Source organism: Sus scrofa, chromosome 6 (genome assembly GCF_054392235.1).
Source record: "Sus scrofa isolate SSC_HxYL_T2T_F1_AM1 chromosome 6, Sscrofa_HxYL_maternal_Yorkshire_Landrace_v2.0, whole genome shotgun sequence".
Lineage (NCBI taxonomy): Eukaryota > Metazoa > Chordata > Mammalia > Artiodactyla > Suidae > Sus > Sus scrofa.
In genome coordinates, this window is record NC_139388.1 from 160,139,439 (window position 1) to 160,167,146 (window position 27,708).

The following is a 27,708-nucleotide window of genomic DNA, read 5'->3' on the forward strand; positions in this document are numbered from 1 at the left end:
ACAGACAGAAAGTACATTAGTGGTTGCCAGAGGCTGCAAGGAGGGGAAAGAGGTATAGAGTTTCTTTGGGGGATGAGGAAAATGTTATGGAATTAGATAGTAGTGATGATGAATGTACAACTTTTTGAACATATGAAAAACCACTGAATCATGCAATTTAGAGGAGCAAATGTATGGTATGTGAATTATATCAATAAATGTTTAAAAAACAAATAAATTTTGATTTCTAATTAATTTAGAAAAAGAACCACAACTCTTTATAATAATAACCCTGCTGATTAAAAAGCCATACTTCCAGGTTTTGATTTTCAGGAGTCAATTTCTGAATTAACTCTACCAAGGTGAGCAGTAACCAGGACGTTTATGAAGGTTCACCTTAGACAAAAACGAATTCATTTCATACAGTTAGTATATAGCCAGCAGAAATTATGTCTTTCTGTTATGACTAACTAGTACCTGATTTTGATACATGACTTAAGACTAAATGAGTTATAATGACTACCAAATTTTAGAAATGTCACAAGGTGTGCAAACTTCTTTAATTACAACTAAAAGGTCCTTACATATTCACCAAAAATAATATTAATACTAATACTGTAGGCCAGACATTGTTCTAAAAGCTTTAATTATATTAGTATGAATATTTGTAGTTTCTAATATTCAACTGTTTTTAGACCTACAAAATCATAAATTCATATTGGTTCAACATAAGAATATCCTCCAAACAAATCCAGGACATAGGATGTAACTAAAGCACAAAGAGGTAAGGAATGTGCCAAAAGCTAGTACGCAGAAGAAATTGGATTTATAATTAGACAGTTGAACTTCAAACCCTTCACTTTTAACCACAATAACAATAATACCAATACTAAATTTAAGGCAATTAAAGATGTGATTTTTATGAAGATGATGTCTGTCTTATCTACCAATATATTTCCAGCACTTAGCAATGGACCCTGAATAGAGCAGATGTTAAATAAATGTTAAATAAAAAAGAAAAAATGATTAAATGAATGAATAAATACTGAGATATAGTTTCTAACCTCCACAGCTTAAGACAGCTTACCATCTTAAAAGAAAAACAAGACCTCTATGGACATACAGGTACACCTTACAGACACTACAGGTTTGGTTCCAGATCATGGCAATAAAGTGAATATTGCAGTAAAGCAAGTCACCAATTTTTTGGTTTCCCAGAGCATAAAAAATTATGTTTATGACTGGCCAATGGAGACCTGCTGTATAACCAATATTCTGTGATAACCTATATGGGGAAAAGAATCTCAGAAAGAATGGATGTATTTACACATTTAACTGAACCACTTTGTCATACAGCAGAAATTATCACTACATTGTAAGTGAACTATATTTCAATAAAACTTTAAAAAATGAAAAAATTATGTTTATAGTATACAGTAGTCTATCAAGTTTGTAACAGCATTATGTCTAAAAACATATATACCTTAATTAAAAAACACTTTATTGCTAAAAAAAAAAAAAAGGCTGCCACAAACCTTCAATTTGTAAAAAAAGAAAAGAAAAAGAAAAAAAAAAAACCAACCCAGTATCTACACAGTGAAATAAAGCAAAGAGCAATAAAACTAGGTGTGCCTATAAGACAGAATGTGGTAGCGTAACAGAAATATATGATTTGTTGGAGAGAAGATGGGTATATAGAACTGGTGTAGCAATCTGAATGGTAGTATAGGTTTTGAATTCAGGCAATTTCTGAGCCCTACTTCTGCGTCTTATTAGCTGGGTAATTTTCAACAAAAAAGGATTTACTCAAGATATAACTCATATCAAATGCACAATACCTAGCACTGTTAATACTAGGTTCTTAAAGCAACTTCAAATTTAATAGGGACAAACATATATAAATCAAAACACAGCCTTTTGAAGCTTCAGTTTCACGACTGATAAAATTAGAAAAATAGCTACTATTAAGAATCAGTGCAGGAGTTCCCACTGTGGCACTGCAGAAATGAATCTGACTAGTATCCATGGGGATACGGGTTCAATCCCTGGCCTTGTTCAGTGGGTCAAGGATCTGGCATTGCCATGAGCTGTGGTTTAGGTTGCAGATGTGGTTCGGATCGCATGTAGCTGTGACTGTGGCATAGGTCAGCAGCTATAGCTCCAATCTGACCCCTAGCCTGGGAACTTCCATATGTATGCTGCACCTGTGGCCCTAAAAAAAAAAAAAAAAAAGAATCAATGCAATAATATGTTAAGTATCTAGCAAATTGCTTGTTTTAAAACAACTGTTCAATAATTAGTAATCCTTTCTCTGTTGAACCATATTTTATCAAATGAAGAATTTCTAAACATAAAAAAAACAGAATATGGATAAATTTAAAAATAATAAAACCATAAATTCAAGTTAGTATTTTAAGTACACAGATGAATACCACTATATTATATTACCTATTTCTATAAATTAACTCATACTAGTAGCTATTTATATTTTTCTTCTCAAGCCTGTAAATATACAACTTTTTAAAATAATAGAATCAGTAGTTTTACTACTCTAAATGTATGTGTTGATAAAAACAGGTTCAAGTATATACATATATATTAGGATATTTAATTTTCTGAGGCAAAGTCAATTAAGTGAACTATTTATTCTAAAGATCTATGAACACAAGAGTTTTTCCTGCTAAATAAGTTCATTTCCATAACAAAATCTGATGCTGATTTACAATTTCATATTTTTATGTATAAGGCCTGGAACACTAAGGCAGGGTAGGGGAAGAAACGTATACATGAATGCAAAAGGAATCACTCTTTCCTTGCAAAGAGATCAGCAATAGTCACATAAACACTACCTCAGCCATCATTTAAATATTCCAAGAGTCTTATGAAGAGACAAGGCAAAGTATTCTGGAAAGATGTCAAAACAATGCGTTGGCAAATAAATATATGATGAAATGTTGGGTAAGAACAAGACACCCTCTAAGAAACATGACTGATAAGAAGTAGAAGGCAGTGGATCGTCCTGACTCATGTGTGCTATAGAAAGGTCATATTCACAGTTACACCAGCAACTGCACTTTCCAAAGTTTCTCACATAACAAGAAATCCTTCACAGCAAACCCACTAGCAGCTATTTTTGGATTCAAAATCTTAGCAAAACATTTCATGCTTTATATCATCAACCATATACATATCACCCTGTTTTTCCATTTGAAACTCATTAAAAAGCTGAGCATATGCTCTATTCCTAGGCCTTCTAACACTGTATGCAGAAAGATGGTAAGATACTCTCTCCACACTTTTATAGTATAAGACAGGAGAAAGATACACTGAAAACAGCTAGATACAAAATGAGAATGAAAGAATAAAAGCATGAACAAAATGTGGAAATCACCGAAGCAACTAACATTGCCCAGGAAAATCAGACATGATTTCACAAAGAAGGTGAGCAGATTTTTAAAGAAAGAATGGAAATCTATCAGGTCCAAAAGGCAGAAAAGGCATCAGAGGGAAAGGGAATAGTATAAATAAAGATATGAAGGCATAAAGGATGTGCGACGTTTGAGGAACAAGGACAAGTGCCATGTGCCTGCGGCACTGGTTTAACGGGTATGGTGGTGAGTGCAGTAAATGAGACTTCCAAGAAAGCAAGTCGAGTCTTTCTATGAAGGGCCTGTATGCTTTGTCGCCTTAGCTGAAAAGGTTGGGAAACAATCTGAAATGTTTAAAAGATGAGCAACAGGATATGGTTTAGGTAATAAGGAAAGAAAAATCAGTGTAAAATAAAGCATTACAGTGCCTAACATAGATCAGGCATTCAGTTAGTGGTACTATTATTAATACTAGAATGTGTACTTAATAGCAACACGAAGAATATTCACCTTATGTCTTTGATAGTTGCTCGTTTCAGGGGGTCAACCTGCAGCATATGCATCAGGAGAGTGGCAACAGAACGATTGAGATATTCTGGGATATAAAAAACACCCCCTCGGATCTTCTTAAACAATGTAGGCACATGCTCATCATCAAATGGGAGTGTGCCACAAAGAAGAGCATACAAAATAACACCGCAGCTCCAGATATCGACCTCAGGACCTGCATACAATCTAGAGGGAAAGATGACAACACAAACCTGAAATGCAAGTGTTACTTCTCATTTATATGTACCCTGCTTCTACATGTACCTATATTCACAGCACAGAGTCCATGTACATTGCCTTTCAAGGTCTTTAATGAAGTCCATGGCCACTCCCACACACACACTGGTTGTTCCTCCAGAGAGTAATTGGTTATAGCCACTTAATTACTACTCAAATTTTCCAAAAGAAAAATAGTGTGTTTATTTTCCACAAGCTAATCTGACTGAACTTACTGACCAATTAAGAAGTATAAAACTTTCTATGGGTGGTTTTTGATAGAACCATCAAAGCAGATGACCATAAATTTTAAAAAAAGTCATACCTTAGAGTGTGCAAGCTAAATCTTTTTATCATAAATGTATTAAAAGGAAAGAAAATGCATATATAATAGAGTGTTTATGCCTGGCACACATATTTCAAAAAATATTTGAAAGAGTCAAGTACCTAACTAGCCCTACGGCAATACCTGACAGTACTGATGCTGTGTTATCCTGCGTAGCTACTACTTTCATTCTCATCACTTGGTAGCCCACAGGACTAAGATTACCATTATCCAGAAAATCTATGCCTAGAATGCTATTCCTTTTTTCTCTTAACTTTCTACAGTATTAAAGTTCCCCTGATAGCACATTCCCAAATTCAAACATGATTTTTGAGGTAACAAAGCAGATCTCTACAATTCCAATTTAAAAAATATAATTCATTTCAAAAGAATATACACATGTATAGGTGACTGGGTCACCTTGCTATGCAAGAACACTGTAAATCAGCTATAATGGAAAAAATAAAAATCACTATTAAAAAAAAGAAATAAAAAATATAATTCATTTCAATAAAAATCGCTATCATTTACACTGTTTGCCGTACAGTCCAAATTCCCATATCTGCAATAGACTTGAGTTTACCAATCTGTATAAACATTTAAAAAATGTACCAATGAGTAAGTTACATGAATTAGTCTCTTCTTGCGCAATTTAATTTCATTAAAGGACAATGCTGTCTCCACAAAAACCTCATTCTTTCAAAGACAAAATATAAAAATAATACTCTGAATACTTTATAAAAGAATATATAGGAGTTCCCGCTGTGGCCTAACAGGATTGGCAGTGTCTCTGTAGCACTGTGATGCAGATTTGATCCTCAGCCCAGCATAATGGGTTAAAGGATCCAATGTTGCTACAGCTGTGGCACAGGTCACAATTGCAGCTTGGATAGGAGCCCTGGTCCAGAAACTCCATATGCCATGGGGCAACCCCCTCCCCCAAAAAAGGGGTATATAAAGTATTATTAAAGAACTGTATCTGATAAGTAAATAATGACACTAGCTTTAATATAGCAAAAGCTTGCTCTCTTAGCTGTGATTTTCTAAAATGAAAAAAATCAAGATTTGTTTCAAATACCATATGATATCACTTATATCTGAAATCTAATATAGTGCACAAATGAACCTTTCCACAGAAAAGAAAATTACGGACTTGGAGAATAGACTTGTGGTTGCCGAGGTTGAGGGGGAGGGGAAGGGAGTGGGATGGACTGGGAGCTTGGGGTTAATAGATGCAAACCATTGCTTTTGGAATGGATTGGCAATGAGATCCTGCTCTGTGGCACTGAGAACTATGTCTAGTCACTTATGATGGAGCATGATAACGGGAGAAAAGAGAATGTATACATGTATGTGTAACTGGGTCACCATGTTTACAGTAGAAAAAAAATTGTACTGGGGAAATAAAAAAAAAATTGTTTCAATTTTTAATGGAAAAACTCCTTAAATATATTCATAACAAAATCTAAATTAACTGTTTTTAAAAATTGTTTAGGAGTTCCCTCTGTGGCACAGTGGATTAAGAATGCAACTGCAGTGGCTTGGGTCACTGCAGAGGTGCAGGTTTGATCACTGGCCTGAGGCAGTGGATTAAAGAATCTGGCATTGCTGCAGCTGTGACATAGGTCACAGCTGTGGCTTGGATTCAATCCCTGGCCCAGGAAATTCCATGTGCCACAGGTGTAACCATAAAATTAAAAAAAAAATCCTTTGATATAACTATTTTCTCCATTGACAACAGAAAAATTAAAGGGATGGACCATGTGTTTCTAGAGGTTAAAAGTCTTATTTTCCAAAGAGAATATATTATATTTAAATGTTACCAGAATGAACAAAACATTACAAGAAGCTTTCTTTTCACTCATGTATTTTTATTTTTACCTGCCTGAGATGACTTCAGGTGCTGCGTAATTTGGAGACCCACAACTAGTTCGCAGAAACTCACCATCTGACATCATATTAGATAATCCTGAAAATAAAAGGAGTATGTTTACCTGGTATTAGGTATGTTTAAAAGTAAATAAAGATAAATGAATGAGGAAAAACCTGAAGTCTGTAAAGCCTCACATATTATCATGTTTAATTATTTTAAAAAGCAGTGGAAAGCATTTGCTAGACTAGAAAGAGATCATTTCAGAATGCTTACACATGATAAAAAGGCTTCATCATACATATGATTGAAATTAAATTTCTTTTCTAGGAGTTCCTGCTGTGGCTCAGTGGGTTAAGAACTTGACTAGTATCCATGAGGACGTGGGTTCGATCCCTGGCCTCGCTCAGTGGTTTAAGGATCCAGCATTGCTGTGAGCTTTGGTGTAGGTCATGGAGGTGGCTCAGATCCCGAGTCGCTGTGGCTGTGATGTAGGTTGGCAGCCACAGCTCTGATTTGACCCCAGCCTGGGAACTTCCATATGCTGCAGGTGTGCTGTTAAAAAGGAAAAAAAAAAAAAAATCCTTTTCTAAATAAGATTGATTCACTTCACATAAATGAGGTTTTTCTAAATCATATGAACTTTTCCAAACATAAAAACATCAAAATATTATTTACCCACTTCTGCAGCTGAAAGAAAATAGAGACTCCTATCACTTTTTTATGCCCTGCTTTCAAAGGCATGGAAAAAAAAATCTAAGTAGAAATTAGATAAGCACCAATTTATAAAGATTATGTTCCAAAGGTTTTTTATTTGGGAAGTTTTAATTCAACACAGATAAATATTCTATTAACCAAAAATCTAGTTGAGGAGTTCCCGTCATGGCGCAGTGGTTAATGAATCCAACTAGGAACCATGAGGTTGTGGGTTCGGTCCCTGCCCTTGCTCAGTGGGTTAACGATCCGGCGTTGCCGTGAGCTGTGGTGTAGGTTGCAGACTCGGCTTGGATCCCGCGTTGCTATGGCTCTGGCGTAGGCCGGTGGCTACAGCTCCGATTGGATCCCTAGACTGGGAACCTCCATATGCCGCAGAAGCGGCCCAAAGAAATAGCAAAAAGAAAAAAAAAAAAAAATCTAGTTGAACTATAGTACTAAATGAGTTTTGATTTAGAAAAGAAAGAAATAAGAAAATTAATTTCCTGACAAAAATTTTAAATAAGCAATGCTGAACTCTGGTACCTTTTTATCTCTTTCCATAATCTCTCACTACCTAATCCTTTTCCCAGACATCCTGCCATGGTATCCCAGAAAGCTATGTTTCTCCCAGAAAGCATCTGGTGCATAAAAGTTACATTTTACCCTTTTATTTTACCCCTGACAAAACCTCCTATTGTTTTATCAAGCTGTTAGATATTATCCACTGACATTCCTCCTTGATCAAATCAGAAGCATTACAAAACTCCCAAAATACATGCAAATTTTCATGTAGCTCCATTTAAGAGTAAGTGCATTTATCAGGGAAAGTGCCCATATTTTCATTAGATTTTCTAAGGAGTCTGTGCTCCTCACACACACAAAAAAAAACCTATTTAACTCTCCTTTCCACTCAGGAGGCAATGCAGACTGAATGGATTTACCTTGATGTAAGCTCTCTAACTTCTCTAGAAGTACCTGCATTTTTCTGCATGTGTTTTTAGAACCACACCTACGGCATATCAAAGTTCCCAGGCTAGGGGTCTAATCGGAGCTACAGCTGCCAGTGTACACCACAGCAACAACAGAGCCAAGCTGCCTCTGTGACCTACATCATGGCTCATGGCAATGCCAGATCCTTAACCCACTGATCGAGGCCAGGGATCGAACCTGTGTCCTCATGGTTACTAGTTGGGTTCATTACCACTAAGCCACAACACGAACTCCCTAGAAGTACCTGCATTTTTAAAAAGTGATTTCAATGAATAGAGTAAGCTAGTGTGGAGACTGTGCAACTAATCTTTTTCACAGTATAGGATTTACATTGTAAAACTGAAAGTTTGTTAAGAGTTATTTATTGACACTCCTGAAAAGGCAGCTAGTATCCTTCTAAACCACCTTCAAGTTACATACCAAAATCTGCTATCTTGGCATTCATCTGTGCATCCAATAGCACATTCTCTGGTTTCAGGTCTCGATGAACAACCATATGCCTGTGACAGTAATCCACGGCAGAGAGAATCTGCTGAAAGAGCCGCCTGGCTTCCATCTCTTCAACCTATCAGGTGTAAAAGAAACAGCATTAAGAAGATTTGGGGGGAGTTCCTGTCATGGCTCAGTGGAAATGAATCTGACTACTATCCATGAGGATGCAGGTTCGATCCCTGGCCTTGCTCAGTGGGTTAAGGATCTGACACTGCCATGAGCTGTGGTGTAGTTCGAAGACTTGGCTCAGATCCTCCGTTGCTCTGGCTGTGGCGTAGACCAGCGGCTATAGATCCAATTCAAACCCTGGCCTGGGAACCTCCATATGCCACCGGTGCAGCCCTTAAAAAAAAGAAAAAGACAAAAAACTGGAGTTCCCGTCGTGGCTCAGTGGTTAATGAATCTGACTAGGAACCACGAGGTTGCGGGTTCAATCCCTGGCCTTACTCAGTCGGTTAAGGATCCAGCGCTTCCATGAGCTGTGGCGTAGGTCACGGAGGCAGCTCGGATCCCACATTGCTGTGGCTCTGGTGTAGGCTGGCAGCTACAGCTCCGATTCGACCCCTAGCCTGGGAACCTCCACATGCCACAGGTGCGGCCCCAAAAAAGACAAAAAAAAAAAAAAGATTTGGGACATCTATGTAGCAAAAATTTTAGTTTCATAATCAGCCTAAATATAACTAATTAGAATTGTATTCGAATTCTCAATAAATCAAACAACCCAAAAACTTGCGTTCAAGCTCAACAGGTTTTTCTTTGCTACTAGGCAGTTACAGTTCATTTTCAATTAATATTACTAAATGTGCACCATGTTTCAGGGAATCAGCAAGTAAAACATACTCTAAAACAGAACATAAGTCAAAGTGCTAAGAATATAACTGATGCTTCAACATGACGTTACAGAACTGATTTTTCATTTTGAAAGTATAGGCTTTTCAGTTGGCCAATAAGTGGGCATTTCCTAAAATCAGTATTTCACAAGGTACACTTTTTAAGAAAGAAAATATGTCTAATACTCTATATGTTTAGTTAGACATTACTGCAGAAGCAACCCCAACTTTGAAGCAATCTTTGTGGTTTGCTCTTTCTATTTTCTTCTTTATTTAGCTTAAGAGCGTACTGTACTAGATAGCGTGTTACTCACCCGTCCATGTTTACAGATGTAATCAAATAATTCACCACCAGACACATATTCCATTACCATAAAAAAATCTGTCGGAGTGCTGATCACCTGGTATCTTTTTGTAAATGAAAAAAATTAAAAAATTTACATTAACCAAAATCAACCTAGTATATCCATTCTTGCTATAATTTCATATTCCAGTATTTTACAATATTTTAAGGTGGCAACAAATTACATAATGTAATCAATATAATCACAGTTATTAACATGGAGCTTTATAAAACTCAATTACTTTACAGGGCTTAAAAACTTTCCTTCAGATCCCCCTTTCACGTTTACAAAATCTAAAAAATCCTTCATCCCACAACAACTAAATTAAGCATTAATTTTTCCATTTAAGCATAATTTTTTATGGAAATGAGCTTATATTTAAATATAAGTGAAAAAAATATTCTTGGAAAGGTAAAATGATACCAAGATGAAGACAACCAGCAAAATCCATAGTGACAAATGATCCTTTGCTCAAAAAACAAAATGCAAGAAAAAAAGGAGTATAAAAGTAAATCAAGAGACATACTGATTGATTATACTTTATAGACTTATTTTAATTCCAATTCAGACAAAATGACTTTAAAAAACCATTTATGAAACAATCGAGAAACTCTGAATACTGACTGAATAGTTGATAATACTTTGATTGTTTAGATGTGATACTGAACTGTGCTTATTTTATTATAACAGAGCTTTTATCTTCTAGAGTAGACATGGAAGAATTTATAAATCAAAAACATTACTTAGGATTTGCTTCGAAATAATCTGAGGTGAGAAAAGTAGAAGGAAGCAGATAAAACAATACACTGATAACTGGTAAAGCTGAATAAGAGGTACATAAGACTTCATCACTTTACTTTTGTATTCATTATAAAATTTCCATAATAAAAAATAAATAGATGTATATATGTGTGTGTGGGCTACGCATATGAAAATATATATGTGTACTTTCTAAGCATTCAAAGCTGAGCACATAAAACAATAAAGAACCTTGGCTCTGTTTGACAAAATTTTCCCTAAAAAACAATGTTCACATACACACAATTGTACCAAGGGTTTTGAAAGCTTTAAAAACAAGTTAAATATAATACTAATATTTTAACTGAAGGTGCATTTAACACATATAAATAATTTCTCTACTCTTCTTGGTTTATAAAGGATTATTTATAACCTGGTTGATCGTGAGCAGTATCTAATTTACACTGAGTTGCTATTTAGAGACACTAAATAGAGCTGTGCAGTTTTGCATAGCTTAAAAACCCCCAGTGGAAGGCACAAACAGGAGCTTAAAAGTGGCCCAGAGGCCACCTTCTGGCAGTACACATTGACACAGCATGTGTCTGAGTGGATGTGTCTACCCTGATGGGGCACCTTTTATTATTAACGTGCAAAAAACCAAATGTGTGCTAAGTGGTGGTTCTGGTTACTGTTCTTCATTAAAGAGGAGGGAAAAAAATGGCCAGGAGTTGGTGGTATAACTATATACCATAGATTTTAAGAGAGGGCACATATATAAATTAAACATTTGTAAAAAGTAAAATATTAACACAACACTGTAAGTCAACTGTACTTCAATACTATACTGAAGAAAAGAAAAAGAAAAATTAAAATAGTAAAGCTATAGTACTGAAAATGATTACAGATTTTCAGAAGAAATATTTATAACGCAATTGATAGTCTTTGATGAAAAAGGACAAGATACCCCACTCCATACAGAATAAACTAATATAACTGGTGAATAGGTTGAGTCTACTTCACATGAACTGTGAAAAGGGAATTTTATCTGAGAACTCTAGAGGAAATAGTTCTATAAAAGCAATCCTAACAGGCACCCACCTCTAACTAAAATAAATAGTGTAGAGCAGAAGCACCCACTGTGTCACCTCACCATAGGCTGATCTGATTTATTAACAGAATTCTCAATCACTTTTCTGCTCTGTACATCCTTGGGGTATAAGAGAAAAGAAGTGATGGAATTCTAATAAATTCAGCTGCCGATTCCTATAGCACAGGTCTTCACTAAATACTGTTGGATCTAAAGACCTGGTTCAGACTTCAGGTTGACTTTTATTTTCTTTTTAAAGACTCGATGGTGATCGTGTGCTTCTAGCCAAAGGGGTATGATACCTGTCTCTCTTTCTGGAGATGTCAATAGCCATTACTGACCACAACCTAGATTTTATTAATTCACAATGAAATTTTAAATGCTGACTGATTTCCATAGTCCAGTAATGAACGATGGTCTAAAGGAAACCCCTCACTCAGAACTTCCTCCCTCAGAAACCCTACTGTCTCTGAAGTGCAGATGATCAGGTTATACTACCCAATACCCTTTCTTATTATAGTCATTAATCAATCTCCTTGTCAATGCCCTCTCATTCTGATTTAAGGTCTTTTTGCCTGCTACTAATGTTGTCAACATTCTGGTTGTCTAATATACAACCTCTAATTTCCTTGACCTCCTCAGTTCTAATTCTCTCTCCTTCCACACACACAGCCACTCACTCTTTCGTTATAGACTAAGACTAACTCCTCCAATTATGCATGGGATTCCTTTGGCCCACCTTCTAAAGAACTTGGTTACTACAAACTGCTCTTCGTTCCTGTATCAATCTCTCCCTCCTGACTGAATCATTCCCTTTGGCATACATTCCATAACACCTCCCGTCTTAAAAAATAAACCCTGTCTACCAACATCCATTCATGATAAGAACTCTCACCAAAGTGGGTATAGAGGGAACAGGCCTTAACGTAATCAAAGCCCTTTATGACAAACCCACAGCAAATATAATACTCAATGGAGGAAAGCTGAAAGCCTTCCCACTAAAATCTGGAACAAGACAAGGATGCCCACTCTCACCACTGTTATTCAACATAGTATCGGAAGTCCTAGCCACAGCAATCAGACAAAAGAAATAAAAGGCATCCAAATAGGAAGACGAGAAGTAAAACTGTCACTGTATGCAGATGACATGATACTATATACAGAAAACCTTCAGGACTCCACACAAAACTACTCGAACTTATCAAAGAATTTAGTAAGCAGCAGTGTACAAGATTAACTTTCAGAAATCGGTCACATTTCTATACTTAAACAATGAAATATTAGAAAAGCAATACAAAAACACCTTTTAAAATCACACCCAAAAAAATCAGATACCTGGGAATAAACCTGACCAAGGAGATGAAAGACTTATATGCTGAGAACTATAAATCATTAATCAAGGAAATTAAAGAGGATTCAAAGAAATGGAAAGATCTTCCATGCTCCTGGACTGGAAGAATTAGTATCATTAAAATGGCCATACTACCCAAAGTAATCTACAGATTCAATGCAATTGCTATCAAATTACTCATGACATTTTTCACAGAACTAGAACAAATGATCCAAAAAAAAAATTTTTTTTTTGTCTTTTTGTCTTTTTAGGGCCACACCGACAGCACATGGAAGTTCCCAGGCTAGGGGTCTAATAGAAGCTGTAGCTGCCGGCCTATGCCAGAGCCACAGCAATGCCAGATCTGAGCTGCATCTGCGACCTATACTACAGCTCATGGCAACACTGGATCCTTAACACACTGAGAGAGGCCAGGGATCGAACCTGCAACCTCAAGGTTCCTAGTCAGATTCATTCCCACTGCGCCAGGACGGGAACTGCAACAATCCAAAAATTTATGTGGAACCACAAAAGACCCAGAATTGCCAAAGCAATCCTGAGGAACAAACATCAAGCAGGAGGCATAACTCTCCCTGACTTCAGGCATCATTACAAAGCCACAAAGACAATGTGGTACTGGTGCCAAAAGAGACAGACAGACCAATGGAACAGAACAGAGAACCCAGAAATAACCCAGACATCGACAGTGAACTAATCTTCGACAAAGGAGACAAGAAATAAAATGGGAAAAAGACAGTCTTTTCAGCAAGTGGTGCTGGGAAAACTGGACAGCTGCATGGAAATCAATGAAACTGGAACACATCCTCACCTCATGCACCAAAATAAACTCAAAATGGCTTAAATAATTAAACATAAGACCCCATCAAACTCCTAGAAGAGAACATAGGCAAAGCATTCTCTGATACCAACCTTACAAATGTTTTCTTAGGCCAGTCTCCCAAAGAAATAGAAACAAAAACAAAAATAAACCAATGGGACCTTACAAGCTTTTGCAGAGCAAAGGAAACCATAAAGAAAACAAAAAGACAACCTACAGAATGGGAGAAAATAGTTTCAAACGATGCAACCAACAAGGGCTTGATCTCCAAAATATAGAAACAACTCATACAATTCAACAGCAAAAAAACAAACAACCCAATTGAAAAATGGGCAAAAAACCTGAATAGACATTTCTCCAAGGAAGACATACAGATGGCCAACGGGCATATGAAAAAATGCTCAACATCACTAATTATTAAAGAAATGCAACTCAAAACTACTATGAGGTACTACATCACACCAGTCAGAATGGCCATCATTAGTAAGCCAACAAATAACAAATGTTGGAGAGGGTGTGGAGAAAAGCGAACCCTCCTGCATTGTTGGTGGGAATGTAAATCGGTAAAACCACAGAAAACAGTATGAAGGTACCACAGAAAACTAAAGACAGAACTACCATATGATCCAGCAATCCCACTCCTGGGCATATATCCAGACAAAACTCTCACGGAGAACAAAATTGTAGTTGCCAAGGCGGGGGAATGGGATGGACTGGGAGTTTGGGATTAGTAGATGCAAAAGATTTCATCTAGAGTGGAGAAGCAATGAGATCCTGCTATATAGCACAGGGGAACTATATCCAATCACTTGCGGTGGAATATAATGGAGGATAACGGGAGAAAAAGAATGTATATGTAACCGGGTCACTGGGCAGAAACTGACAGGACATTGTAAATCAACTATATCATTTTTTTAAATCAATAAATGTGTTCAGACTTAAGGATTAATTTCTGGCCTAGAAATACAGATTTGAGAATCTTTAGGACAGAAATGACAAATGCCACCGTGGCAGTAGATGAGATCACCCAAAAAGGGTCCACTAAAATCACACCAGCTCAGAACACCGAAATACATCATACCCAAGGGCTAGGCAGATAATGAGAGGCTCCTAAAAGAAAGTTTCAAGAAGAGGCAAGAATGTAACAGGAAAGTCAGAAAACCAGGACGCCACAAAAGCCTACAGACTGCATTTCAAGGTGGTGATGATGAACAATGTTAAAGAGCTGACCACAGGATGGATAAACAAAGACTTTAAAAAACTGGTAGGCAAAACCATCTCTACCAAATTAGAAAGTACTGATCTTTTGACCAGTCAAAATGCAGTTTTCTAAGAACTATGAGGAAATAAAAAACAAGTACAAAAAAATCAATTCAACAAATCTAGTTCATGGAAAAGTCTGGAGTTTCCTTCTGGTCCTGTTTATTCCTTTTACTTGTCTTTCGGTGGAATTTCTTTCAAGTTGAGTGAGTAGAGAAACTGTGCAATGTATAACCTTCATACTTACTATTTAGTTTTCAAACCTTCCTGCTAATTCTAGAGGCCCATTCTTTAGCAAGGAAACATTCTTGGCAGTTAGTCCAAGACTGCAGAAAATAAAACTGCTAAAAGGACCAGGTTTCTCTCTCTGTTTAAATCATCAACTCTACCAGAGGCCATGTTAATAAGCTTGTTCTGCAGCAGGAACGCATGAGTACCTTTTTCAAAAAAATTCAGATCCACAATTAAAGAGACAATGCAGCTGAATGGATGAAGTTCAAGGCTAGAAACCAGAAGCTTTAAACTTCTCTCTGCTAATTATCTTCTGACCAACCCTGAGAATATTCTATAAACTCCTTCACAAAACAGCAAATAATTAAACAATTCAATAACAATGAAATAAGTAGTCAAGTCAAAATCAATTATAAATAATTACAGAAATGGAAGAAAACACTAGTAGATATAACACCAAAAGAAGCTCTTAAATCCTTGTGACAACTGACAACTGCTTATTGACAAAATCTAATTTGTGTTTATAGGAGCAGAGCACGAACTAGGACTCACACCCTAAATGGACAAGATTTCCATGGGATCTCTCAGGGTTGGCATTCTAAAAGTGACGAGGTCAAGGAACAAGGAAGATGCAGAGAGAGCTCTCCCTTCTCCACTCTCACTTTGGCCTGTGATCCTTTCAGTCCACTTTTTCAGTTTTCTCCTCTTTTACAGAAGTGACCACTTACTAAGGAAGAGCAAAGAGATTTAGCTTAGAAGTCATTCAGCAAGTAGAATAAAGCCATAGCTAACACAGAGTTAAAGTCAGATATGAACTGTTACAGTTAACCAAAAATCATTTGGAATCATAAATGGACTGGAAACAGCTTGTAGGCCACCAATTCTTGCTTTGGAGCCAATGTACAACAAAGTATTAGGCATTATAACAGTGAGAAAGACATTTAATCCTCAAGTAGAACCATGAAGTATCTCCATTTTAAAGTTAAGGGAACAAAGAGTAGGAGAATGAGTCACTGAGCTCATCAGTGATATCTGAATTCTTATGATAATCTTTAAAAACCTATATACATGAATTCTGGATCATCTAGAGTACAGGTCCTAGATGAGAACCTTATGATCAAGTACTGCCACGCAATTTCAGGGGCCTCATTTGTTTTCATTTATGATCAGGTGAACTTCAAATATACATCAAATGACACTGAAGCTTACTGTTAGAATAAAGTCTTCATCATAGTGGTGTGAGAACTGAGTCATCACAGGTCACCCAGTGGCCTGCCAACCCCCAAATCCTTCTCTGAACAGTCAGCGGCATATTCATATTCATGCTGTTAGTAAGATACACTAAGTGGGCCCGCTCCTTTAACATACCAATTTGCAACTGTTTCTTAGCAATAAAGTATCTAGTTAGAGTAAAGACTAAATGCGTGTTGCAAATCCCAGCAATAACTGGATCAGCCATTCATTTAAGGACTTCAAGAATGTTACTCTATTAGTTTCCAACTGCTGCCACGTTAAGAACTTAGTGCATAAAACAGCACAAATATATTATGTTTTATCTCACAATTTCATAGGGTAGAAGTCTGATACATGCCTCACTGTGCTAGAATCAAGGAGAACGGAGCTGCATTGCCATCTGGAGGCTCTAGGGTAAATCCACTTCTTTGTCTTTTCCAACTCTTAAAGAGAAACCACCTTCCTTGGTTCATGGCTCCCCTTCTTCCTCCATCTCCAAGGCCAGGCAGAGCCTGAGTCCTTCCCACATCCCATCACTTCAAGCTTGCTTCCGTCTTCAAATCTCTTCTCTGGTTGTGAGCTCCTCTTCCACACTAAATGATCACTGTTATTACACTGGGCCCACCCAGATAACCTAGGAAAATCTTCCTATTGTTAGCTGACTAGCAACCTTAAATCCACCTACAACCTTAATTCTCCTCTGCCATACAATATAACGTATTCACTGGAAACAACGGCATCTTGGGGATGGGGGCACAACTGTCTACCACAGCTACTAGGCAGCCTTGTTATGAGGGATACCAAGTCGTTCCTGACATCCAAAGATTGCTCACTAACAAAGTTTAGGCTAAATCTAATGTCTAATTATAATGTATGAACTGGCAAACAAAGACTGAAAGATAATAATACCATGTTTCTTCCCAGTTTTCTTAGTATCAGAGTAGAGATTAACAGCATAGCATTTGGAATCAGGTATGAACTCAACTACTAGCTCTGCAATTTACAGCTATTTGACCTGGGACAAAGAGATACATGATTTTCTTATATTTAAAAATGAGCATAATACTACCACCTTAGGATGAAGTGAAATTATATATGTAAAATGGTCAATACAGTTTCTAGCCATTATCAGGCATTCAATGAAAAAAAGCTTTTATTAAACTCTATCCAAGCTTTAAGATAAAAATACAGTTTTCAGCGTTTAGCACATTATATTTTTGCAAAAGTATTAAACGCTGCCCCCAAATTATGTAAAGGAACAACACTATGGCACACTTAATGTTTAAACCGTCTATGGATATAGTCAATTTTAAATTTTTATCTTTCAATTTAATTAGCTTATTACTAATCTCAATTTACTTACCTTCTAATTTTGCAGCCTATCTTATCCAAAAAAAAAAAAAAAATTCATTTGCCTTCCTAAGAGCTTTACTATAAGTAATCAAAATAATGATTGCAGTTTTGCAAGTAATACTATGGCAGATAATCTTTAACTGCTACTTTCCACCTTTTCAAAAAAAAAAAAAAAATCCTGATATGCTAACTTGAAGTAACTAGAACAATATTACAAAATAATTCTAGAAACAGCAAGTCTAGAATTCAGCAGTCCTAAATGATCTTCAACATGAATATGACAAAGAAGAGGCAACGTAAATTACATTTTTAGCTCTGAACCAGAAGTATGCAAAAAAGGATTGATGGAGGTTAAATGAATTAATGCTTGCTAAATATAAACACGAAAAACTGTATTTTTATAAAAGTTTAACTGAAAATTATTATTTATAAATTGAAATATAATATTTTAAGACACTTCATCTTTTATATTATCAAATGCAAAAATACTTACAGTTTGATAATATGAGGATGACGGAAGAGTTTTAGATTTTGAATTTCTCGTTTTATTTTTCCAACAACATCTAAACTGCGAATCTTCTGCCTATTTAAAATTTTAACTGCCACTTTATGGCCTGTCAGTTGATGTTCTCCAACTAGAGAAAAGAAAAAGGGAAAAAACCTGTTGTCATAGTAATGTAATCGTTTATTCATGCATCCTTCCACTGTAACCCCAAATTTCTTTATTCATGTATACCACTTTGATATAATTTATTTCATAGAACTAAAGATATCTCTTTTCATGTCTGTCTCTTCCACTGGAGTATACATTCCTTAAGGAAAGAAACTGTATCTTAGTCTTCTGTATCACCACCTAGCTTAGTGATGTTAATTAACTATTTGTGGAAAAATTACTGAATTCCACATTCCCACCTAAAAGTATAATCAAATTTGAAACATCTTCTGGACAGAATACAATTTACTATGTTTTGTTAATCTCATTCTTTGTCCCCTTCTGGTTAACCCAGTCATACATTATTGAAGAACAAATAATTGCTATAATAACTCATAATTAAATTAAAACTCATAACAAGTTTAATTACCATTTCATCAGAAAATCTACATGTACCCCTTCTTTTTGGCCTTTTCTATAAAGCTTTCTAATTTTCTTCCTCTTTGATGGAATCTCTACTTCTTTAAAACTCTTACAGTATATTTAGAAAGCTCAAGTGTCATTTACCATTTTTAGGCTATAATAAATACTTGTGTTTTTGACAAATCATACCCTTCTTGAATAAGACAATCAGTATTCATCTGAATCTCCCAGGAAGTATACACCACAGTGTCCTGAACACACATATCGCACTTCCTGGTTTCAAAATATATTACAAAACTATAGTAATCAAAACAGCATAGTATTGGTATAAAAACAGAAAAAGAGATCAATGGAATGGAATAGAGAGCCCAAAAATAAACTCATGGATGTAAGGTCAATTAATTTATGACAAAGGAAACAAGAATGTACAATGAGGAAAAAAGAATGAAAATAGATCCCTATCTTACACATTACACCAAAGTCAACTCAAAATGAATTAAAGACTTAAATTTAAAACCAAAAGCCATAAAACTTCTAGAAGAAAACACGGTAAGCTCCTTGATATTCATCATGACTTTTTGGACTTGAAAAGCAAAGGCGGAGTTCCTGTTGTGGCGCAGTGGTTAACGAATCCGACTAGGAACCATGAGGTTGCAGGTTCGATCTCTGCCCTTGCTCAGGATCCAGCGTTGCTGTGAGCTGTGATGAAGGTTGCAGACGCAGCTCAGATCCTGCGTTGCTGTGGCTCTGGCATAGGCCGGTGGCTCCAGCTCCGATACAACCCCTAGCCTGGGAACTTCCATATGCTGCGGAAGCGGCCCAAGAAATGGCAAAAAGACAAAAAAAAAAAGAAAAAAGAAAAAAGAAAAGCAAAGGCAACAAAAACAAAAACAAGTGAGATTAAATTAAATTAAAAAGTTTCTGCACAACAAACCATCAACAAACAAATTATTTTAAAAAGGGACAGAGGAACAGAATAAACATTTTGCTAAAGGAGGTATACAAAGGGCCAAGTACACGAAAAGGAGCTTAACATCACTAATCACCAGGCAAACGCAAATCAAAACCACAATTAAATATCACATCACATCTGTTAGAATGTCTGTCATTAAAAATGAAGAAATAGGAGCTCCCATTATGGCTCAGCAGTAATGAACCCAACAAGTGTCCATGAGGACGCAAGTTCAATCCTTGGCCTTGCGCAGTGGGTCAGGGATCCAGCGTTGCCATGTGGTGCAGTGTAGATTGCAGGTGCGGCTGGGATCTGGTGTTGCTGTGGCTATGGTGTAGGCTAGCAGCTGTAGCTCCAATTTGGCCCCTAGCCTGGGAACTTCCATACGCCATTGGTATGGCCCTTAAAAAAAAAAAAAATTTAAAAAAGCTCAAAATTATCAGTCAGCAGGGAATGTAAATTAAAACCACAATGCTATACAATACCACAGCATGCCCATGACAACAGCAACGTGCCATGGGTAAACAGACTAGAAACAGCACTTGGACGAAAAAGAATACAAGAAAATCCTTTTCTCAAAGATATACCATATATTTCAATTATAATTTGATTTCTTAACCAAAAGTTATACTTCAGAAAAGAGATTCTTCTCAAAATCCAGTTCTCATAAATCTTTCGTATTAAGAAGGCATTTTCTAAATTATTTTAAACAAATGACTATGTATGAAAGACATTTGTCTAAACAGGTGCCATTCATTACCTGAGAGAAAACTCCTTACGCAATCAGTTTTTTTAAAAAAAGATATTTGTCATGGATATGGCAATAGGATCATTATTCCTGGAGAATAAATTCATACTACAAAAGTGGAACAATCACCCTAAATACGCCTTTTAAAGATCACTTAAAAAGCAGTATACTGTATGGCCACAACACTGTGATGTTACTAAGTATAACGGTATATGACAAACGAAAAATACCCAAAGCTCTAATGTTACACTAGTGGGTACCTATTAGAGTATTGCACAGAGATTCAAAATACTTTAAATGGAAATGAATATGGTATTCTAGAACACTACTGCATATGATTCAAAAAACAGCCCTAATAATGATAAAAATCTACAATCTGAAGTAGAAAAAAAAGCAGTGTTTCTTGTTTATATATGATATGACTTTAAATATGTTTATCTAAAATAGAAACACATTATAAATAGAAAAAAGACATGTACATGATTTTTTTTTTTTTTTTTTGGCCACACAACATGTAGTGACTTGATGTGGTATATCAGTTCCCAGACTAGGGACTGAACCAGGGCTGCAGCAGTGAAAGCACAGAGTCCTAACTACTAGACCACCAGGGAACCCCCCAAGAATGTTTAATAGCAGCACGAGTCACAAAAACTCAAAAGTAAAAACTACCAAATGCCTATATGTAACAGATAGATAAATAATGGTATAGTCTTAATGTAATACTCTTCAGCAACGGAAATGAATAAATTAAAACTGCATGCAAGGACATGGATAAATCTCACCTTCAAACATAATAATTCTATGAAGTTCAGGAGTTCCCGTCGTGGCGCAGTGGTTAACGAATCCGACTAGGAACCATGAGGTTACGGGTTCGGTCCCTGCCCTTGCTCAGTGGGTTAACGATCCGGCGTTGCCGTGAGCTGTGGTGTAGGTTGCAGACGCGGCTCGGATCCCGAGTTGCTGTGCCTCTGGCGTAGGCCAGTGGCTACAGCTCCGATTCAACCCCTAGCCTGGGAACCTCCATATGCCACAGGAGCGGCCCAAGAAATAGCAGCAACAACAACAACAAAAGACAAAAGACCAAAAAAAAATAATAATAATAATTCTATGAAGTTCAAAAACAGATGAAACTAATCCATGGAGAGTGGTTACCCTTCGTGAGGGTGGAGAACATAAACAGTAACTAAAATGGGGCACAAAGTGGGGGGCTTGTGCAATATTGGTCATTTTTTGTGCCTTTCGATAGTGGTTGTAAGGCTATGTTCAATCTGAAAATTCACTGAGGATTCAGGTAAGATATAACTTAGAATGTATGTACTGCTTTACATTTGTGGAACAATTCAATAAAAAAAGTTCAGGAGTTCCTATTGCAGCTCATCAGGTTAAGAACCCGACATAGCGTCTGTGAGGATGTGGGTTCAATCCCTGGCATCACTCAATGGATTAAGGATACAGCCCGCAAGATGTACCACAGGTCACAGATGCGGCTTTGATCTGGTGTTGCTATGGCTATGGCATAGGCCACACCAACACCTAGCCTGGGAACTTGCATGTGCCACAGGTATGGCCATAAAAAGAAAAAAAAAGTTAGAAGAACGTTTGGATGACACTATACTCATACCTAGGCTACTAGAGCCAAGAGACATCGTGTATGTCAACAAGCAGGGCTTCGTCTGGCTTTAGCCACCCTTACTCATTTGTACCAAGAGCCTTCATTCTGGGAGTCAGGAGAGTCACATGATGCACATACGTTCTGACCACTACCTTCACCAGACTCCTGCCAAAATAACACAAGCCTCCTTTCTTCACCCATGGAGAAAGAGAACACAGTCTCATCGCTTTTCTCCAAACTTCTCTTCCCTCAAAGTTCTTTAAAGGACAGTTCTCAACAGGAAGAAAAAGAATTCTCCTTTTGATATACACCACTGATTAAACAAGTACTATAGGCACCTTATATACAAATCTTATTTATTCCCCAGAACTCTAAAAGTAAACATTATTAGAATACAAAAATATAATACCTTTTAAAATTGCACCCCCCCAAAAAATCAAATACCTGGGAATAAACCTGACCAAGGAGATGAAAGACTTATATGCTGAGAACTATAAATCATTAATCAAAGAAATTAAAGAGGATTCAAAGAAATGGAAAGATCTTCCATGCTCCTGGACTGGAAGAATTAGTATCATTAAAATGGCCATACTACCCAAAGTAATCTACAGATTCAATGCAATCTCTATCAAATTACCCATGACATTTTTCACAGAACTAGAACAAACAATCCAAACATTTATATGGAACCACAAAAGACCCAGAATTGCCAAAGCAATCCTGAGGAACAAACATCAAGCAGGAGGCATAGCAATCCTGAGGAACAAACATCAAGCAGGAGGCATAACTCTCCCTGACTTCAGGCAATATTACAAAGCCACAAAGACAATGTGGTACTGGTGCCAAAAGAGACAGACAGACCAATGGAACAGAACAGAGAACCCAGAAATAACCCAGACATCTACGGTCAACTAATCTTTGACAAAGGAGGCAAGAACATAAAATGGGAAAAAGACAGTCTTTTCAGCAAGTGGTGCTGGGAAAACTGGACTGCTGCATGCAAACCAGTGAAACTGGAACACACCCTCATGTCATGCACCAAAATAAACTCAAAATGGCTTAAAGACTTAAACATAAGACAAGACACCATCAAACTCCTAGAAGAGAACATTCTCTGATACCAACCTTACAAATGTTTTCTTAGGTCAGTCTCCCAAAGCAACAGAAATAAAAGCTAAAATAAACCAATGGGACCTAATCAAACCGACAAGCTTTTGTACAGAAAAGGAAACCATTAAAAAAAAAAAAAAAAAAAAAGACAACATATAGAATGAGAGAAAACAGTTTCAAATGAAGAAACTGACAAGGGCTTAATCTCTAAAATACACAAACAACCTATACAACTCAACAGCAAAAAAAGCCAACAACCCAATAGAAAAATGGGCAAAAGACCTGAATAGACATTTCTCCAAAGATACACAGATGGCCAACGGGCACATGAAAAAGTGCTCAATATCACTGATTACTAGAAAAATGCAAATCAAAACTACCATAAGGTACCACCTCACACCATCAGAATGGCCATCATTAATAAATCCACAAATAACAAACGTCAGAGAGGGTGTAGAGATAAGGGAACCCTCCTGCACTGTTGGTGGGAATGTAAATTGGTACAACCACTATGGAAAACAGTATGGAGGTGCCTTAGAAAACTAAACATAAAACTACTATATGATCCAGGAATCTCACTCTTGGGCATATATCCAGACAAAACTTTCCTTTAAAAAGGCACATACGGAGTTCCCGTCATGGCGCAGTGGTTAATGAATCTGACTAGGGACCATGAGGTCGCGGGTTCGGTCCCTGCCCTTGCTCAGTGGGTTAACGATCCGGCGTTGCCGTGAGCTGTGGTGTAGGTTGCAGATGCGGCTCGGATCCCGCGTTGCTGTGGCTCTGGCGTAGGCCGGTGGCTACAGCTCCGATTGGACCCCTAGCCTGGGAACCTCCATATGCCACGGGAACGGTCCAAGAAATAGCAAAAAGACAAAAAAAAAAAAAAAAAAAAAAGGCACATACACCCACATGTTCATTGCAGCACTATTCACAATAGCCAAGATATTGAAACAAACTAAATGTCCATCGACAGATGATTGGATTAAGATGTGGTATATATACACAAGGGACTACTACTCAACCCTAAAAAACAACAAAATAATGCCATTTTCAGTAATATAGACGGAACTAGAGACTCTCATACTAAGTGAAGTGAGTCAGAAAGACAAATACCATATGACTTCACATATATCGGGAATCTAACATAGGGCACAAATGAACATTTCCCCAGACAAGGAAATCATGGACTTGGAGAACAGACTTGTGGTGGCCAAGAGGGAGGGGGAGGCAGTAGGAGGGACTGGGAACTTGGGGTTAATAAATGCAAACTACAGCCTTTGAAATGGATAAGCAATGGGATCCTGCTGTATAGCACGGGGAACTATGTCTGGTCACTTGTGATGGAGCATGATAATGTGAGAAAAAAGAATGTACACATGTATGTTTGACTGGTCACCTTGTGGTGCAGCAGAAAACTGACAGAATGCTGTAAATCAGCTATAATGGAAAAAATAAAAATCACTGTAAAAGAAAAATAAATAAAAGTAAACATTTTCATCCCCAGTTTGCAGATGAAGGAACTAGGAATTAGAGAACAATGAGTAGCAAAATGGTTTATTTGCCTCCACCACCCACGCTCAAAGCTCACATTACTTTACCTCCCACTAACCAGGCACTCTCAATTCTAACATATCAAGAGTGTTTACTTGCACGTTTACCTTTTTATTTCCGGCATGTCAGCTGAGAAACCAAGACACAGTAAAGGCATTGAGACTAGTGGTGTTGACTAAGGATGGAGGGACAGTGTGAAGAATAATCAAGGAAGGAGAACTGCTGTGTTCAGTGAAGATGCAGGCTGGGGTTGGGGCTGTGGCCTTTGGGATGGAGCAGATATATGTAAGTTGTTTCTCAAGAGCTGCCTCATGTCAAGAAAACAAAACATGGACCAAAACAATCCCATAATATGTAACATGCACTATACTTTTACTGAGGGAATAAGGGCAGCAAAAACTATCCTTGAAAACCTTTTTTCTCTTAGTTGTTTTTACCTCCTGTTAGCCTGAGCACTTGTTAATTCATACATTTAAAAAGTATTTTCTGAATGTCTACTGTGTACTGGGCATTGCTCCAAATGCTGAAAATGCAGGTATAAATGAACTTGCATTCTGGTGAAGAATATAAACAGTAAACACACACACAACGACAGAAAATGAAAATTGAGCAGAGTACCAATGACTGGGGTGGAAGTGGGGAAATAGGCTATATTAAATAGATCAGGAAAGGCCTGAGGATGTGATTTTTCAGCAAAGACTTGTTCTACAGCTAATTCCTTTGAGAAATGATTAAATAATATGCTGTATTCTGCTTTATTTTTAAAACTCATCTTTATATTGGCTTGGATTATAACTTTAAAGTACTTCTTTAAAACCTAATAAAGAATTCCATAGGAGAATCAACTTAGTTTTCACAGAATTTTTTTTTCTTTTTGCTTTGCCCACACCATGCAGAAGTTCCTGGACCAGGAACCAAACTTGCACCACAATGACCTGAGCCACAGCTGTGACAATGCCAGATCCTTTTAACTGCTATACCACCAGGAAACTATTTTTTTTTTCAATATCATTTAAGATGAATCATTTACATAGTCATGGTAAAAAGTTTTCTGGTATAGAAGAGATTATTTTTATTTTTAAAGTGCTGGAGAAGGTATTAAAATTCCGGTCAGAAATAAAAAATTCTTTAAAAAGTTCATATTAAGTTCTCGCTCCAGATGAACAGAACCTTCCAGAAATACTCCCAAAGCTTCTTAAACCACCCCCTTCTTATAGTTTCAACTTTGGTCCTTCCTCAAGTGTCTCTTCTTTTTCTTTCTCTTATTCTACATGCTTTGTCTACCTCTTTTTCCATTTCCTTTCCTGGCTTCAATCATTTCCCCTCTATGCCCATTAACTGCCCACCTGAGTAACTGTTGTTGTCAAATATATTTACTGAATATAACTTTATGTTCCATAGGCTTTTTTTTTTTTTTTTTGGCTTTTTAAGCCCACACCTATGGCATATGGAAATTCCCAGGCTAGGGGTCGAATTGGAGCTGCAGCTGTTAGCTGGATGCTTAACCCCACTGAGTGAGGCCAAGATGGAACTCTCATGGATACTAACTAGTCAGATTGGTTACTGCTGAGCCACAATGGAACTTCCATAGGATTTCGCTTTAAAGAAGAATTGTGAAATGATTTAAAGTTCCCTTCCAAACAAAAAACAGAAAACTTTTTCATCTCTAGCACTTTTAGGTGTTCATTTTAGTGGCTACCCTGCAGATTACAACATTCATCTTGGATTTACTAGACTCTAACAGAATGTTTTTACCATTTTGTAGAAATGCATGTACTTTAGAACACTTGAACTGTTTTTCCTCTCCCACTTTTTCTGTTGTATTTTAGTCCTAAGTATATTTTAAATCTAACAAGATGTCATTACTTGACATAGCCAGTATCTATTTAGTTGTGCATATATTCACCCTTTCCGATGGTCTTCCTTTCTTCTTGCACCCTTGCTTCCATCTGGGAAAGCATCATTTTTTTCTGCCTGAAGACTTCCCTTTGGTATTCCCTTTACTGTGGGTCTGCTGGAAACAAATTCTCTCAGTTTGGGTTTACCTAAAAATGTATTTTGCCTTTATTTTTGAAGAATATATTTGCTGGATACAAAACTATATGTTGGCAGTTCATTTCTCTCACCTCTCTGGAGATACCATTCGACTCTTTCCTTGCTTTCGTTGTTTTTGTTGAAAGTCAGCTTATTTTTGTTCCTTGAAGACAATATGCCTTTTATATCTTTTTCTACTTTAAGATTTTCTCTTCACATTACTGGCCCCACCCCCATCTCTGCATTGACGGATGCAATCCACTCAAGTATAGGAGAATCTCAAGCAACAAACGAACAAACCCAGTTTTGGGCAGTTTTTCCAATAATGTGCCTCAGAATGGTTTTCTTGTGTTTACTCTGCATAGGGTTCATAGATCTTCTGAATCTGTGGCTAGATGTGTTTATCACTTTTGGAAAATTTTTCCCCATTTTCTCATCAAGTATTGCTTCCGTCCCACTCCCTCTCCCTTCTTCTGAAACTGTCAAAGTGCCTTCTCTGCATAGCATCAGTGGTCTTGGGTTCGGAATGACATTCACATTCAGAGGGCACGGTAAGAAGTAATCTTTTTTTTTTTTTTTTTTTTTTTTTTTGTCTTTTTGTCTTTTTGTTGTTGTTGTTGTTGTTGCTATTTCTTGGGCCGCTCCCGCGGCATATGGAGGTTCCCAGGCTAGGGGTCGAATCGGAGCTGTAGCCACCGGCCTACGCCAGAGCCATAGCAATGCGGGATCCGAGCCGCGTCTGCAACCTACACCACAGCTCACGGCAACACCGGATCGTTAACCCACTGAGCAAGGGCAGGGATCGAACCCGCAACCTCATGGTTCCTAGTCGGATTCGTTAACCACTGCGCCACGACGGGAACTCCAGAAGTAACCTTAATGCCAATTTTAATT

At 37.1% G+C, this 27,708-nt stretch overlaps 1 protein-coding gene across 3 annotated transcripts in view; it reads right to left on the minus strand.

Moving 5' to 3' along the window:
• Positions 1–27,708, minus strand: part of PRKAA2 (protein kinase AMP-activated catalytic subunit alpha 2) — a 70,853-nt gene that overhangs the window by 22,331 nt on the left and 20,814 nt on the right. For 2 of the 3 annotated variants that reach the window (XR_002344420.2, NM_214266.2), the window contains 5 exon segments: positions 18,223–18,364; positions 9,630–9,723; positions 8,414–8,558; positions 6,319–6,406; positions 3,858–4,082 (listed from right to left, as the gene is read on the minus strand). Coding sequence is in view for 2 of the 3 variants with exons in the window: in NM_214266.2 (NP_999431.1) it covers positions 3,858–4,082; positions 6,319–6,406; positions 8,414–8,558; positions 9,630–9,723; positions 18,223–18,364 (694 nt within the window). In the remaining variant the exon portion in view is untranslated. 3 annotated transcript variants of the gene reach the window in all.